Source organism: Agelaius phoeniceus, chromosome 3 (genome assembly GCF_051311805.1).
Source record: "Agelaius phoeniceus isolate bAgePho1 chromosome 3, bAgePho1.hap1, whole genome shotgun sequence".
Taxonomy (NCBI): Eukaryota; Metazoa; Chordata; class Aves; order Passeriformes; family Icteridae; genus Agelaius; species Agelaius phoeniceus.
The window spans coordinates 36480281-36498156 of NC_135267.1; the positions used below are offsets into that span (position 1 = coordinate 36480281).

General features: G+C 44.8%; 1 protein-coding gene across 2 annotated transcripts in view; it reads left to right on the forward strand.

Moving 5' to 3' along the window:
- GRHL1 (grainyhead like transcription factor 1) overlaps positions 1-17237 on the forward strand; it is a 41242-nt gene extending 24005 nt beyond the window's left edge. For both annotated transcript variants that reach the window (XM_077175066.1, XM_077175065.1), the window contains exons 9-16: positions 366-524; positions 5927-6014; positions 8219-8358; positions 9228-9265; positions 9365-9453; positions 11282-11367; positions 12927-12991; positions 14145-17237. In XM_077175066.1, coding sequence (XP_077031181.1) covers positions 366-524; positions 5927-6014; positions 8219-8358; positions 9228-9265; positions 9365-9453; positions 11282-11367; positions 12927-12991; positions 14145-14259 — 780 coding nt within the window. In that variant the 3' untranslated portion in view covers positions 14260-17237. The remainder of the gene's footprint in view (positions 1-365; positions 525-5926; positions 6015-8218; positions 8359-9227; positions 9266-9364; positions 9454-11281; positions 11368-12926; positions 12992-14144) is intronic.
- Positions 17238-17876: the final 639 nt, after the last annotated feature.

Sequence of the window (17876 nt, forward strand, 5' to 3'; positions counted from 1 at the left end):
CCAAGATGCTAATAAATGCTGAGCAGTGAGGATTGATTGTAGGAGCATCCCTTTTGCTAAAAGTTTGATAGTGACATTTGAGAGTTCTTGGGTGGAAAGATGGTGGGTGGAGTCTTCCTAGAGTTTGGAGGGTCTGTTGAAATCTGTTTTGGACAAAGTGGCTTTGTCCCCTCTGGTGGCTTATGTAAAGACTTAAGAATGTTATATTGCTTCTTGGGGATTTTACCTGGTGTCCCAGAAGAAGGTGCTGCTGTAGTGGCAAGGACCAGCATTTGAGCCTCAGCACTCCCCAAGTATCCCTTGCTCAGTGGTCAATCAGGAGTCCGTGTGTCACTACTGACAGCTGCTGCTTTCCTCCTCTGCAGGTTTTCATTTCTGTCAACTGCCTCAGCACAGATTTCTCCTCTCAGAAGGGAGTTAAAGGCCTGCCCCTGAATCTTCAGATCGACACTTACAGCTACAATAACAGGAGTAACAAACCTGTCCACAGAGCCTACTGCCAAATTAAAGTCTTCTGCGACAAGGTAAGGTTGAATCAATGTGCCAGTGACTGTTTTGGAAAGGCTGCTTCATAGCTTAGCAGCTTTTTTTTCTTCCTAACTGTGTCACTTGCTATTTTGACTCACTGAGAAGTCCTGTCTGTGTTTAAAACATTTCAACCCCTTCTACTTGGCTCATACATGTTATGATGACCTCAATTAAATTTGCTGCTCTCAAATGCTGGAGTGCTAAGTGTTCCTGAGCATTGACTTTAGAGAAAGGTCAGTCAGTGGCATACTGACACTGGGAAGAGCCTTCAGCAGGAGAAATCATTGCCATTGACTGGAGTAAGTGCAGGCTTGTCTTTTTGCCCAAGTTCTGTTGTGTTGGTCCTTTTAAATTTCTTCATGTTTTCCTGCTGCATTTGTTACTAAAACCCCCAAACCAATAACTTGCAGAGCTTGTGAACAAAAGACGTACCACTGTGAGATACAGCAGCCTAAAAAAGCCCATTTGTAAGCTGAATGGGTGCTGTAATTTAACTGCTCTGCCTAACTAATTTAGCACACAGAATTAATGCCTATCCCAAAGCCAGTATTCAACAGAAGCTATGAAAGAAACAGCAGAAGCTGAGCTGAAAGTAGCTGTAAAAGCTTAACTGAGTTTGCAAAGAAAGGCAGTTTCCCAATTTTCATAACCTGTTCCTGCCTGAGCAGTCTTTTGAAGATCCAGGACAAGTGATGTGTAATGTTATTATTTCCAGAGTGCCCAAGATTGTTCTAGGCCATGATAAATGCTTCCTGGACTTCCCCATTCCTTTTGATTGCTGTGAACCATGTTGACTTCCTATTTTGCTGATATCCTGCTTGATTTAGGCCTCTTATTCTTTGAATCTGGACTCCATCTTCATAGGGCAGACTCTTTCAGGTGACAGCTGAAATGCCTCTCTGTGCAGCTGCAGGGCTGAGGCAGGTCTGTCTGTCACCCTCTCTCTGGTCCTGTGCTGGCTTTGCCAGACCTCTGTGTGGTCTTGCCTGGTGTTCCCCAGGAACAGTGGCACAAAGATTCATCTCATGTACCATTGTTCTGTCACCCCTTACCTCCCAAAATATCCAGTGCCTCTGCACTGTGCCCCTGCTGTAGCATCCCATTAACTCACCCTGCCACGTTCTGTTGTCCATCTGTGGGTTTTTAAATGGGTTCCTCTGCATTCCTCCCAGCTGGGAGAGCTGCCTGTAGCTGCTCCTGTTGTGATACTTTCTGCAGAAAATTTACAGGGACTTGGCAAAGGCTCTCCAGAGCCATCTTAAAGGCTTGCCAGTAAGCCTGAGGGGCTTGGGTCTCATGAGATTTCTTCAGGCTTTTATTTTTCCTTCTTTTTCTGTTTTCTTTTTTCAAGATGAGACTGAATCAACTGTGTCATCTAATGTTTTTTCACCAGAGTAATCTGGGAATCCTGTGTGCTATCAACCTTTTTTCTCTACAATACAGAGAGGACAGACTTTATACAGGGTAGGGGGGATCTTTTACTCCTAAATTGTCCAATCAATTACTGACACAATGCTAATAAAATGACTGTCAGGCTTGTGCCACTGCCAATAAGACAAATTGGTTAATAAAAAGGCTGATGTGTACCCAGCATATAGACTCCAATGGCTTCCTTCAAGCTATGGCAGAAATTTCAGCAAATCTAGTAATACAGTAATGCCAGTGCATCTTTTATTTCCCTTTGGGACTTTGACTTACATTCCTGATTTATTCCTCCAGATACTTTGCAAATTGTACCTGAATTAAAAGGGAGGAAGGAGAAATGTAAATCAAGATCAGAACAGGATAATAAAATACAAAACTGAATCTTAAAGTACTTTCCTTTCACCCTTCCCTTCTTTTCAGGCTCAACTTCACTCCCTAATTCTCTCCCTTGTCCCCTGCACTGCTGCAGGGGAGTGGGGGCTGTGGTCAGTTCTTCACACATCTCTGATGCTCCCTCCTCCTCAGGGGGAGGACTCCTCACTCTTCCCTGGCTTCAGCATGGGGTGCCTCCCATGGGAGACAGTTTCCACAAACTTCTCCAACATGAGCCCTTCCCACAGGCTACAGTTCTTCACAAACAGCTTCAGCATGGGCCCCTTCCATGGGGTGCAGTTCTTCAAGAACAGGCTGCTCCTGTGTTGGTGCCCCAGGGGCCACAAGTTCTGCCTGCAAACCTGCTCCAGCATGGGCTCCTTTCTCCGTGGGGCCACAGGTCCTGCCAGAACCCTGCCGCAGCACAGACTTCCCATGGAATCACAGCCTTCTTTGGGTATCCCCCTGCTCTGGTCTGGGGTCCTGCACAGGCTGCAGCTGGATCTCTGCTCCCCCATGGGCTTCCATGGGCTGCAGGGGAATCTCTGCTCCAGTGCCTGGCTTCCCCCTTCTGCACTGACCTTGGCATCTGCATAGCTGTTTCTTTCATATATTCTCACTTTGCTCCTGGCTGCAGAACACTTTTTCTTAAATACATAAGCCCAGAGGCACTACCACCATTGCTGATGGGCCTTGGCCATCCTAAGCTGACTGGCATTGGCTCTGCTGGGCATGGGGAAGCTGCTTTTTGGAATAAACATCCCCTCAGAAAATCCATGCCTGTAGCCCTGCGTGCTATCATATCATACACAAACCCCATGTACTCATGGACCCTAGTGCTGGCTTCAGGCTCCTAAAGAGCATTGGCATTTCAGAAGGAGCACCTGTTTTTTGCCCTGTGTTGAATTGTGTGTAATCAACCAGCTACTTTTGAATGTTTATAGGACCATTGTTACTATAATATCCATCCCTGAATGTGGTTGTCCTCATGGGACCACTCTCACCTGTAGAAGTTCTGTTACCCATGTTTTCTTCATGGAGGGCCAAGCCTGTGCTGTGGAGGTCTGTTGGAAAAAACACAAACCAGCAGAAAATTATGAACTTGTGGCCACCAACACAGATGTCTCCTCCATTCTTTGTCAAGGCTGTGCTTGCAGTGCCCGGGATGTTTGGTTTTCATCTGCTCCTGTGTGGTTCCAGGACAGTGTGGGTATAATGGTGTCATCCTGTAGAATGTTATGGCACAAGCTGCCTTCAGGCTTGGCCCAGCAGTATTTGTGCTGAGCAGGGATGAGGCTGACCTGTCCCAGAGGAAGATCTCCTCTATTCTCAATGGAACCTCAGCTATGCATCCATATGAGAAGAATTAAATCCAGGGTTTCAGTGTTTCACTGTCTAGAGCTCATGTTACCCTCTGGGATCTGCTGTTACTCTGGTAGCAGGGGCAGTGCTGTGGGAAGGCTTTCATGGGATGGTAGAAACAAATGAGTGGGATGCTGTTGGAAGGAAAGAGTGGGTGCAAGGCTGCTGGAGCATTGATGTCCATTGAATGGGCAGCAGCATGGAGCTGCTCTTTCAGTTGAGTGATAACAGAATGGTTTGGGTTGTAAAGCACCTTTAAAGGTCATCTAATCTAGATCTCTGCCATGGTCAGGGATACATTCCATTAGGCCAGCTTACTCAAAGCCCCATCCAACCTGGCCTTGAACACCTCCAGGGATGGAGCATCCACAGCTTCTCTGGCCAGCCTGTTCCAGTGCCTCACCACCCTCATCAGAAAAAAACCTTCTCCTTATATCCAGTATAAAACTGTCCTCTTTCAGTTTGAAACCACTGTTCCCACAGCTCTGCTGGCAAGGCAGAAAAGCCTGTTATCAAGACATAACTTTTTTTTTTAATGTGGGTTTTGAGACGTATTTACCTGGGCCTCAGTAGCCTGCATCAAGTTGACTTTCAAGCAGGGAATGGGAGGGCAGAGGTTTTTCTCAAAATGTGTGCTCATATTGAATCAGCATGTTCATCTGCAGGAAGCAGATGCTGTTCTGTAGCAGAGTGTTTGAGTAGCACAACCTTATTATTTCCACATGAAAGGTAAAAATCAGATGTGGAACCTTATCTAATCTTCCTGCTGTCAAGCTGAGATGTTGTGACTGCACTGGACACAGAGGGGTTCGGGTCCAGCTGTGCTGAGGTTTAGGTGGGATGTCTTTGCTGTAGCGGGCTATATCAGCTTTATTGGGCCAAGCAAAGCTGGCAATGCCTGTGTCTTCATGTGTATTTTTTTCTCTCTTTCACTGCAGCTGCCTGAAGCTGTTTTTCTCCCCTTCATTGGGTGGAAGAAAAGATGATATGTGTTAATGTGTGTCAAATATCTTGGCTAATTTTCTGTTTTATTGCTGGTGCAGATAAGCCCAGTGCTATCAGCAGGGCATAGGCAGCCTGGCATCTATAGAGCATTAATTTACTGGAAAGTGAGGAGGGCTGTTCCCATTCTCCCATGCACCATTAGGCACAGATTCCCACCCCATGGCCACAGGAGTTTTGACACCTCATTTTCTGTAGCTAATCACGTCTTCCTCCAGTACCATGCAAGGATGTGGGTGTGTTTTGGCAGCTTTGAAGGAGAGGGAATGAGAAGTCATGGCTTGGTGTGGCCAGGTAACTGTTACCTTTTGCCCTGCTTTGCAGGAAGGCATTGGGAGCCAGCTAGAACTTGTGTATACCAGTTTTGGTGACCTGGTGGTAGCACAAGGACTGAGTGTTGGGGATCTCCTATGGGCTTATCACTTCATGCAGCTGGCACTGTGACATCCCTGACTTAACCCACAGTCACGTGTGAGGTCTGGGCAGAGCTGGAGGAATGAACACTATTCCAAAGCTTCTTTCTTCCTTTTCTTTCTCTGTCATAGCTGTCTGCACCTTGCAGAAAACATGGCAACATAGCACTGTCTCCTCTGCTGCTTGGTTTGGAAGGCCAGGAACAGTGCAGGCATGAACCCAGTTAGGGAATCTGTGGATTCCACCATGGCCTGGCCCTGATAAAAAGAAGAAATAATCCCTGCTTTAAAGCAGTGCATGTCTGCAGCTTGAGCTCAGTGGAGGCTGGTGCAACTGCTGCAGGCTCTATGTGAAATGTGCAGGAGGTATCTTGCACTTGGTGATCCAAATGTGGTGTGACTTTAATGACAATCAAGGGATCTCCTAAACTGGGAGAACCTGCAATTCTTTATTGTTTTAAACCCTTCAACTATACTTTTATCTAATGCTTTTCACAATCCTTATAGATGTGGGTATCTTTTGTCACCATATCTCAATCTGACTTGAAAGAAAAGCAAGCATTTGCATCTTGGATATGGTTGTTGGATTTCATTAGATGGTAGGAGTTAGAAGTAAGCAGATCTCAAAGTTGACACACACTCTGGCAAACCTGCGGCTCGGGTACTGTGGAACTGACCTCCACAAACATAGCTCTGGAAGAGTTGGTGTTTCTGCCTCTGCAGCTGAAAAAAACCTAAAAAATTAAAAATATCTTATCTTTCTCTTTCCCTCTCCTCTTCTTCTTCACTCACCCATTGCTTTCCCTTAATATTTTGTCTGACAGGGAGCAGAGAGGAAGATCAGGGATGAAGAGCGAAAGCAGAGCAAAAGAAAAGGAAAGTGCACTGATCCCAGCTCTCAGTTGAATGCCTGTAAGTAGAACTTATTCTAGCAGTATTTTAAATATTGAATTTCATTTTGGCTACAAATAGCTTGTGCAGTAGAACTCTCAAGTTAATTTTTATCCTCTATGGACCAGTGCTTGTTTTAAGCAATTCCTTATGGAACAGGCATTGTGTTTTGCAACACACTGGGTCATTTAGGGTTTCGTTCTGTATAGTTCTTTCTGTCCAAGACAGGGTCCTGCTGTGTATTTAGTCAGGATGGGTTGTAGCAGTTGAAGTGGTGAGGTGAGGGTGGGATTTTTGGGCTTAGAGACCCTCCCAATCCAGGTGGCAGTGAGAATGATCAGTTTCAAATATTGTCAGCTTGATCCTAAACTTAGCTTTTAACTTAAGTTAAAAAACGTGTTTGCAACTTGTCAGCAAGGCCGTGGCAGCCTTGAGGCTGAGCCTCCAGCCTCTCAGCCCTATGCTCACTCTTCTAGAGCAAAGTAGTCCTTAGCAAGTCATTTCAGAGTGTCTGCATGTGTGAAGTATGTGGAGACTTCAGCATCACCGTACCTAAAGGATGAGGAGTTTCTTCCTGCTGAGCATCTTCCTTTAGCTGCTGTGGCTGGCAGATGCTGTGTTTGGATGAGTGGTTATTCAGCAGCAGAGCTGCTCAGAGGCAGATGTGTCTCCCTGTTGCTGGCTGGCACGGGTCAGGCGCGTGCTCTCGCTCGCTGTGCTGCCGACAGCCCGACTGGTTCAGCCAGCGCGCGCCTTCAGCTCGCCCGGCAGGATTTTCCTGACACAGCAGGTACAGGCTGCTGGAGCAGCTTCAGAACACAGTGCTGAAGGGAACCCATTTGCTCAAGGGAAGCTGTGGAAAGGGCTGGGTTTTTGGTTTCCTTCAGAGCACGTCACAAGAGGCAGGTTTAGCGCACTGTTAGCGTTTCGCAAGCGCAGCAGCCCCAGCGGCTCCCAGAAGATTACTGTGTGCAACCCTTGGCATCTGGAAAGGGAAGGCAGCTTCAGTACACATTGCCCAGGATCTCATGGTTTGACAAAAGCTGCTTTCCAATGTTAATTTTCCAGGCTTGGGCTTAGCCTGATGTGATCCTTATTTTCCTGGAAAGTATGATCTTTGGCTTCCAAGTTCTTCTGTGGGAAGTTTTTGATTCCTGGAAGCCCTAAGCTGTTATACTCACTTCCAGGATCACAAGTGCCATGTGTACATGAGCTCTTCAACAGCAGAAACAGTTGGTGGCTTTTGGGCAAAGTTATTTTTACAGAAATTGAGAAATCTTAAAAAAATCCGTTTTGCAAGGAGAAGATAGTGTATTTTCTACTGAGGACATGAGAAATGGTTTTGTTTGAAAAACATTTATTTTGTTTGCAGTTGTTTTGACCTCAGATGGATGTGTTTCCACTTGGTAAAATAAAGTCTTCAACTGTGATAGTTTGACATGAATGTGTCTGAAATGTGGTTTAAGGCACCTTCTGCCTCACTTTCTCCTCAGAGGGTCTTTGTGGATGAAGTCTGCCCTCTTGGTGGGTTGTGTCACATCAGCTGGTACATCGTGAGAGCCAGAGAGCTCTGTGGGAGACAGATCCTGGAGGAATGGACTAGGGGCTGGCACCCTGAGGTGACCAGGAGGAACAATGGGAGGAACTAGAATGTGAAACTTGGAAGTGTGGAATCAAAATGTAACTTTAAATATAACAACTTGCATAAACCAGTGTTTGTACTCACTCTGTGGTGCTGACAGCTACTGTGGTGCTGTCTCTTTAAGACGCTCCTAATTGGGAACACACAAGTTGTCCCTTTTCTTCTTTGTATCCTCCTGGCATAGGAATACCAGCAAGCTTTTGAGGGACTGGAGAGGGAGAAGGTGGGGCAGGGACTGATTTTTGCCCTCTGTTTGGATGGCTGACTTGGTACATGGAAGACCTCAGTTCCTCTCTTGGGCTGATGCCACGTTATTGTCCATCCTAATTAATATCTAAACAAAGTAGAGCTGTTCAGTTGGAGAGGTGGAGAAAGCTTTGACTGCTCTGAGAAGCAAACCCTCAGGGCACAGCTCCTCAGCTGAGAGGGAGGCAACCAAAGTTCCAACTCCCTTTACCACAGGAGCTTTTTGCTTTGACTCTGACTGCAGAATACCCCTGTTCAGCAGTGTATGTACCTTTTAGATGATGTAGGGCCCCATCAGAGCCTTCAGTATCCTCAATCCCAAATTTTATTTCCACAGTTTCTGATGTCAAAGTGCCCATGCTTCCCTCACACAAACGTACCGACATCACCATCTTCAAGCCCTTCATGGACCTCGACACTCAGCCTGTCCTGTTCATCCCTGATGTTCACTTTGCAAACCTGCAGCGTGGGGCTCACGTGAGTAAAGCTCATGGCTGTGGGGATGAGGAGGCTGAGATGTTTTTGCAAAAGGCCTGGGATGCTGTGTGTATTTATGTACATATGAAATGTCAGACTGCATCAGTGCTGTAATCAAATACAGGCTGAGTCTCATGTGGGCAAGAAATGTTCCTCCAAGATACATTGGCTGAAGTTAACTGGGGGTCTTTCACCATCAAATTATTTTCCTGTCAAGTCCAGTTTCTGTGAACCTGAAAGGATTTTTCCATTGCATGAACTGCAGGGTGGTTTTTACTTGGGGCATCCCTTGGGATCCTGGTGTGCTGTTGTGCAGCACAGACTCCTCCAGATCCTGCTGCAGGGTGAAAATCTACCCTGTGGAACTGGCCTGTGTGTCAGCTCTGTGATCCACTGCCAGGGTGCCCTGCCTCAGTGTTCCTGGAAAGTTCCAGCATACAAGAAACAGGAAGGGGAAAAATTAGCATGCAACCAGGTTTCAAAATCTGGAACTTTGCTGTGCCAGGAGTTCTGCCATGCTCTAACATAATCTAAACCTTACTTTTTAAGAGCATTGCCTGAACTCCTAGCAAAGAATGGAGAATAAACTTGTATCCATAAGTCTGACATTCCTGCATGTTTTTCTACAAAGGCCTTAGTGCTGAGTTTTGTCAGAAGATTCTACACCAGTCCAGGGAGGAAGCTAGTTAGCTTCTTTTTGTTCCTTTCTCTCATTTGAGATCCTTTATTACTTTATATGAAAAAAGGTAAAGATGTTTACTGGCTTTTGGAGCCAAAGTGTCATTTGATTTACCGTTGAAAGATTATAAGAGAAAATTAACTCTAGTTCTGGAAGAAATACTCACAAAATCTCCCCTTTGTTTTTAAAGGTCCTTCCTGTTGCTTCAGAAGAATTAGAGGGTGAAAGGTAAGATCTGCCCTTCAACCTCCTGACACCTTGCCCTCAGACAGAGGGATAAGTCCCTGTAATTGTTCCACTGCTAACTTTTTGCCCTGTCAATGACAGCTCCAACCTGAAGAGAGGAGCTTATATTGGTGAAGAGGACTTTATTGCTACTCCAAATAAGATGGCCAGAGTAGAAGAGCCAAAAAGAGGTATTTTCTTCTTTCAGGGACTGAATTTTTGGAGTATTTATACATCATGATAGAGAGAGGCATCTGAGGTTAAAGAATGTTTTAATTCATATTGATGTATACTTCAGACTGATTTTTCTGGCTTTGAGTAGCGACAGTTCCTGTATCAAGATATGGTTCAGCTCTGTAAATATTTTAGGTTGTGAGAATTTCTGGGGGTTTCTGCCAACTCAGACAGTAATGGGCTCTGAACCTCTAAGGAAAGAGTCATGATGAGGTGAGCAGCTTACAGTGTCCCTCATGGACTGGGGCAGAGAATTCATCATGTAATCTGCTACAAAATACTGGGGAAATCTCCTCCAGGACTTCAAGCAATGAGCACCAGGAACTGGTTCTGGGTGTAAAACTGTTGCATCTTCCATGGTGCCAGGAAAGTGGATGTTCACCTCTGAAAGCCAAGCTAAGAGAATATTCAGCTGATTTTTAACTGAGTTTCAGTCTTTGCAAGTTCATGTTGCTGTGGTGTTATGGAAGGAGATGAGAGGTCCCTTTGGGGTGTTGGAGGGTGGTGTGCCTGGTTGATGATAGTTGTGTTTGGAAGGACTGCAACAAAGCTTGAAGTATTAAACCTATGAAGAAGCAAATGCTAAGTCTAGCAAGTCTGACCATAATGGGGCTGCACTTCTGCAGTCTGGATAAACTAGTAAGGAAGGATGAATTTTATAGAAGGAAATCCAACTTCTTGTTTTTTTCATGTTGCTGCATGCCATAAAAGAAGCCCCATGAGATTCTCTCTCCTTTGGTTGACTCTCATCTGACCTGTGCTGTAACTGAGACTGTGTCCTGTCTTCCTTTTTCAAATCTACAGTCCACCCTTTTTAAAGCTGCCTTTAACAGGCAAATTGGGCAATGCATCAAGGTGCTGTGCTGTCCTGAGTTCACCTTGTTCCATTAGAAATGCCAGTAATTGTTGCATGTTGCAGGTGTGTCAAAGCTGTGCCTGATGAACCCTTGCAAACAATCCAGGCTGCAATACCTGGTCATTAGAAGATGGATTAAAGACAGCAAAGCTGTTAAAGTCCAAGCTTTCTTGCTCTCCTGACTAATTCCTCAGCCTTAATGCAGTTTTTAATGAGGCTGATGTTACATGCAGTGAGCCTGTGCTAGCTTGAGAACGCTAGGGATGCTCACCTAATTGGGGTTCCTGCTCTTTCATTCCCCTCCTAGAGCAGACCAAGCCTGCACTGTATGTCAGCTCTGGTGTAAGAGTATTACTGAAACACAGCAAGGGGCAGGAAGAAAGATGAGACAGTGCAGGAAGAGCACAGAACTGTACAAATAAATTATTTAAAAATTAGGAGCTGGCCAGGATGGTTTCACCTGCTGTCATAGCATCTGTCAAATCATTTGATTGTGGAAGGTCTTATGGCAAATGACTAAGATATAGAGGAACCCAAGAGTCTCAAAGATTTGTGGTTTGTGTTCCTTCTTTATTTCTTTCAAATATGACCTTTTCTCTAATAATAGAGAAAATAAAGAAAATACAGAGGTATTTTGACAATAAAGATGCTTGAGCATACAGTGGCTTTATGTGCAAGAAGTAAGTTTTGAGCTAACCTAGCAGTGTGTTTGTGCTACAGTGTTAAATGAATATTGAATGTATGCATGTCTATTTCTTCATAAGGTGAGGACCTTATGAAGAAATAGACATGCATACATTCAATATTCATTTGGATATTCAATATTCATTTCATCACAGTGGATGTCCCTGTGTGCTTAGCCATTGTGGGATACAGATTTTTCCTGAGGAGCAATTGCACAGTTAATTCCTCTCCAAATTGCTTTCCAGTGTTGCTGTATGTCCGGAAAGAGTCAGAGGAGGTCTTTGATGCACTGATGTTGAAGACACCATCTCTGAAAGGCCTCATGGAAGCTGTAAGTAATGAGGTCATTTTGTAGTCCTTGAGAAGAAGCCCTGGCTACCCAGTCCTTACACACTGGCCAGTCACAGCTTGTGTCCACACATTTCTGCCCTTCTGGATAAGAAGAATAAGGAAGATTTTCTTTCAATAACATGGAAATTAATGCAAATAATGCTTTAATTTATTGTTGAGGGAATTCAGGAGGCTTGTCTTTTAAGTACCTTACCCCACATTTTTGGGGTCTGGTGTAAGAAGCCTTCCTGAAGATCCAGGTCTGTCAGACTTGATTATTGGATGTTCCTCTTGTCAGAGAGGGTACTTTTGCTAGGAGATGGAGTGATTTTCAGAATGTATCCAGTGGCTTGGGTTTGTTTCAGCCTTTCAAAACCATGTTTGGGGCCCTCCACTGCCCTTTCACAAGCTGGTAATGCAGAGCTGCAAGTCCCAGCTTCTCTGTGTTGCTGAATACTTTTATATTTCTGCACACATGTGTGAAATTGCTCTCTGCTGCTTGACTTCCAAAATAGCCTTCCACTATCCCTGCTGCTGCAGAGCAAGGGAAGTACAGAGCTTAAGTCCAAGGAATGGTGTAATATTTGGCATGAGCTCAGAACTGACACTTGTCTGTCTCTTTCTGTGACTAATGCCTCTGCTCAAGGAACAGGGGCTTTGGGGATATGCAGACAGGTCTAGCCATTAACTTTTGGTTGTAGAGATAGCTGTGTAACCAGAATCTTTATCTCTTCCTGGCTGTGAGGCTTTGCCAGCTGGACAGTGGGGGCTAGTGGAGAGAGGGTTTGAGGGCTGTGAAGTCCTCCCTTACCCCATGGTCCTGAAGTGCAGCTGCACCTCCGTTGTTTCACTCGGATTTCTTAAAGCAAGGAACCAAGTACTCAGAGCTGTAGCTTGGGAGAAACTCCCTGTACATTTGCATGTCAAAGCAGTGTCTTGGTTTGGTACTTACTGTGGTGTGATAGAGCAGTTTGCCAGAGTAAACCAGGCTTAGGTTACTGACCTCAAGGCTTTCTGGAGGTTGTGCAGTGAAGTGCCATGGTCAGTGGCTGTGGCTCCACACTGGTGTCACCCTGATGGGGAAGGAGAATGTTTCTGATCACCTCATGCCCTTAGCAGCAGAGGTCCTCTCTCTGTTGCTATTTTCTTCTTTCAGCCACTGTCATGACTAGTTTTCACTTGATCCCTCTGACACTAAATTTAAAAATGGTTTTCAGTATGCCAAGAGAACAGAGAGCCAAGAGAGAATGAGAGTCAGGGTGTGGAGTGGGCTTTTAGTGGGTGGGCTTTTGAGAGTAGGGACAGGAGGTTGCTGTATGAGAAGTATCCAGATTCAAACATGGTTACATTTTTTGTACAGAAGTTAGATAAATGCAGAGAAGGGGTTCTGATCTGTACATTTACACTATAGTTTGGGATTTAGTGGTGCCTTTATAGGGCAGAGCAGTTGTCCTCATTTGCAGGCTTTTTGTTGTGGTTGTTCCTTTCTGTAAAATAGGAAGCGAAAGACAATGACAGCAGTTTCCTTGCTTCACCAATCATTGCTTTCTTTTGTTCTAGATATCTGACAAGTATGATGTTCCTTTTGATAAAATAGGAAAAATCTTCAAAAAATGTAAAAAAGGGTGAGTATGTACCTGTGCAGTAACTGCCTAAGAATATGAACACCTTTTTCAAAGCTGTAGGCAGATCTGCTGTATAATTCCTCCGTGCACTGCAGATATGTGAATGCCATTTGCTGTTATGTGTGTGTGCACAAAAGTACACATATTGCAACATCATCCACAGAGCTGAAGACTATGGGAAGGCCCTATAGAAATATGTAGTCTGGCTTCCTGGGTAAATACAAGTCACTGAGCCTCTCTGAGCTAGTTATTTGAACCAGAGTTGATCATGTCAGAGGAAGAAGAGTTCAATTTGTTAAAAGACTCCCAATGACGAAGAACCTCCTTCAACCTATGTTAAATTGTTACAGTGGTGACTGGGTTTACTGTATCTGCATTTGGCTACAATTACTGAACCCTGGTTGTTTTTTTGTGGGCTAAATTGAAGAGAACTTAGCTGTGAAGTGTCTGTTTCTCCCAGAGGCCATACTTAATCTTTTTATTTTGTAGCATAAGTAATTGAGTTTCTGAACAGTGTCTGCTTTTGTTTTATCTTTTAATTTCTCAGTAATTTTCTTGGGTTGTCTATAAGTGGTTGTCAGTTTGGTGTCTCAGCCCCTTCTCCTTCTAGCCAGAAAATTACACCCTTCCAGGGTTGTGCTTTCATAGCAGAATTACCCCACCAGAACAGCTGCAAAAAGCTTAAAATCTGTGGCAGACAGAAAACTACTGCTCAGCACAGCTTTGTGTGCATGTGTGCACACAAACACACAGGGATTGACCTTTCTGCCAAATGAAAGCAGTGGCCAAGCATGAGTGGTTTCTTCCCTGCAAGCTCTGGAGGGTTTTGTGCTGATAGTTTATAACTGACTAGCAAACCCATTCAGAGCCCCAGGTGCCTGCAGCTTCAGAAGGATTCTGCTGGTTCCAAGATCTCTCTCCCTCCCTGGTCCAGGAGCCAGATTTAATCCTTCCATTCAGATCCTGAGAAGTGTGGCTGCCAGCCTTGATGGCAGAGTTGGGTCAGAACAGCCAGATCTGCTATGGGAAGCAATGAGTCAGAGAGAGATGAGCAGGATCTTGTGTTACCCTTGGATAGTCCAGGCTTTTTTAGGTTTGAGAGTGCCTTTGGCATTTAGAACTGTAAAATACCTGATCCGTTTTGTTTTTCCAGAATTCTGGTCAACATGGATGATAACATTGTGAAACACTATTCTAATGAAGATACCTTCCAGCTGCAGATTGAAGAGGTTGGAGGATCTTACAAGCTGACTTTGACTGAGATCTAAGATCACAGATCACTGTGGATTTTAAACAAAGGTCTCAAGTGAACATTTTCCCATAATTCAGTATGTTGGGCAAAACACTAATCACCTCCAGAAGAAAGCCAGATGTTTGACTTGTTCTGGGGAGCAGAGCAGTGGTTTTGCTTAATACATTTGTGTTTGTGTTCTTGCTCATGATCTTATTTGCACTTGAAATGGGCAAGCCAAGATTGGCAATTAAGTGGAGACCATGTATATATTTTTACTAGTGTATAAACCACTAGTAGCTATGGGAGGGGAAATCTCCTGTAAGGTGGCCTTTTAGACTGGTGATGTCTTATTTATCTTTTTAGTAACCATGTTTGAGCCTGTTATCAGCTAATACCATTTTACTGGACTGTTTTCTGCTAGGGAGAGCTGCAAAACTACTGATTGATATTAGTAGGAGTTGCATGCAGGTTGGAGAAAAGTCTTTAATGTTTACTTGTGACCAGGGCAGACTGTTGAAATCACTTGTGTCATTTGGGGGAATGTAAAACTGCCTTGCTTATGAAGAACTCGCCTTAGTAACTGTGTGAACTCTCATCAGATGAAGCTATATTGTATATAAGTGCAATATATTTTTGAAGGTTTGTAAATGTGTACATATAAGCAATATATAATATATATAAAATATGGTGTTCTGTATATACCGTGAATATATGCAATGAAGCCCATCTAAAAGGATGCCATATACAGAGAAATCATATTTAACATAAATATTTAACAATGGACAAACCCTTATCATGCACCAAAGGTGAGCACACGTTTGTACATTCATAGAAGGCACAAGAGACCTGCTTTGTTAAACATGGATTTTCCTATGTAGAAGGAAAAAGATACCAGCTCTCTCCTAAATCCTCATGCACAGGCAGGTGATGGAAGTCCTGGTTTCTGTCATGAACTGCCACTAAGTCCTGAAACAGCTGAGTACTGCTGTCCTGGGAGGTGATTTGGGCCCAGTCTGAGCTGGTTCACAGGAGGAGCTGGGCAGATGCAATTCTCTTGTAGTCTCATGTTTGAGGGTCAGGAAGAAGGTCTCCTCAAGGGTGGGTTTTTTTCTGTAGCAGTGTACTTAAGGCTCAGCTGGATGCTGCCTGCACCAGCAGCTCAGGCTGGATGAACCCATGGGCTAGAGGAGCCAGCTTGCAAGGCCTAGGATGTCAACAACTGGAAATGCACAGGCAAGGCTTTTGAGAGAGGAAGGTGCCAAAATGGCTCAGCAGGCCAAGTGTTAGCAGGGAGTAGGGCCTCCAAGTAGGTTATCCATTCTTGGTGTCTGTACATACCATGGATGTGCTGCTGAGCTGGAGAGACCCAATGGGCACAGCAGGCATCCTGAGCCCCCACTGGGAGTGCCAGACACCCCTAGAGAGTGCTGCCCTGTGTTATTTACTCATTGTGTGCGTGTGCTTAGGAAGGAAAGGCACTCTTTGGTTAATAGCAAGTGCAAGAGGAGCACTTAAAGGGCAGCACTAAGGCAAAAACCTCGGTTACACAGTGAGCAGATGAATGTGAGTGCCAGGTCAGGCTTTGGTTAGGAATCTGGGTATTGAAAGAGGTTTGTAACATTTTCAGACAGTACAAAGCTGCACATACCTCACCTAGGACATGAAGGTCAACCTAGAAAGACTGGAGAAATAGTCCAGAAAAGTAGCATATGATTTTACTTAATAATTAATGGTTCTACTTAATGGTTAACAAATTGTAACCTACTATTGCTTAGCTCTGTCATGGTGCTGTTTGGAAGAGGAAGGCAAATGCCACGTTGAGTTATCAAGAGGAGCATGACCTGAAGAAATAGGAGATCCCCCCTGCTTTGGCTCTGCTTGGCACTGCTGAGGTCTCCACTGGAGTATGGACCACGTGGTCCTTTGGCCAAGGCTCCTCATGGCTTCTGAGGAGGAAGGCCTGCATGCTCTGGCTGGTGAGGGCTCATGTTCAGATGGGATGATTGATGGGAGCAGCCTCCCGACCCATGGACATGTCCTCCCTATCCATGGCAAGCACAGGGAGTAGTGGTGCAAATCACAGAATTTCAGGCTGGCTGTTGAGGCAGTTTTCTCTAGTGAGAAAGCAGATTGCCCATAGAGGCAGTGGTTTGGCATCAAAGGTCTTCAGAGCCAGGCTGAGCAAAGGTATCCTTGGACTGTCACAGGTGTAATTGATTCTCCCTTGGTGGTGAGTCCAGGTGACCACTTGAAGTCCCTCCCCACATTCTTTTTTAATGATTTATATAAAATACAGTATTTTGGAATTTGTATTTCGATCAATCCAGAGCTGGTTCATTCCATTCCCCCCTGTATTCCCCTTCTTCTCTTTTGTTGATGGGCCCCAAAGAGGTTGGTGGTGCTCTGGGCACTGCAAGCTCCCCTCAGCAAACTCACACAGGTGCATCTGTGGCTGTGGCTGTGTGGCCAGAGCGTGTGGGCTCAGGCCGAAGGGGAGAGGCTGATGTGCAGCACCATGCTGAAGAGACTTGGCCAACAGCTGCCACCCCTTACAGGAATGCACCTCTGGCACAGCAGCCATGGGAGCCATGCCCAGCCAGCACCAGCCTCCTGCTCGGGCTGCCCTTCAGCAGCCATGGGAATCCTTCTACTATGGCAAGGGAATTTTTTAAAAAAAACTGATATATAGAATACATATATATATTTACACATTTTTATTGAAAGTGGAAGTTTTACTACAGAAACTTGGTCTAGGGTCAGGGAAGTAGATTTAGAATCTCCATAGAGGTAAGATTGACATGAATGTTATTTCTTTTTACTGCTTAATGAAGTATGTGAACTAAATCTGACGATTGTTTTCCACTATAAGATATTCTGGGACACGGGTCTTATAACAGTAGCAGCAATGTCATGTATGTTTTATGAAACTGATTTTTTTTTGTTTTGCCTGCTGTTTTTTAATTGAAAATGTATTTTAAACCAAGCTATTAAATTTTATATGTTCATTTCTAATGATGAGTCTTCTATATAACAAATGCATCTGCTCTTATCCCTTCAATTTTCCTCTGACACAGAATCTATAAAACCCTGGTGATTGTTTCCTCATTTCTCCTTGCAAAAGAAAATAATCCCAGTGCCAGCCTTGCTGTTGTTATTCCCACCTAAGAAATGGCCAGCTCCATTCTCATTCCCTGCTTTATTCCAGCTGACCTCGTTCAGTTCAGTGTGTGGGGAAGCTGCAGCATTTGCTTCCATAGGACCTTTTCCTTTGGCAGGAGAACAGAACATCCATGGGTAAGTTCAGGTGTGTAGGGGGACCACTAGTGAAGCTGCTGGCATTGACTTGCCCAAGCTGAAAACAAAATTCACACTAACATGTCCAGGATAATCCTGGCACCATGGTATCTGGAGTGGTGTTCATCTCCTCTTTTTCACTCTTAGAAAATGTCTCGACAAGCTTTTGCTGTAGCTGGCTCCCAGCCCCTGCAGCACTTGCTGTCCTGGAGCAGCTCCTGTGCCAGCATCTTCTCAATCACCGGGCTTGTGTCAACATGCTGGGGCTGGGTGGGGAGCAGCGTGGGTGGCAGAACGTTTCTGGGCTAGGAAAAGGCCAGGAAAACTTCTGCTTATTTCCTTATTTATTTGTAGTTC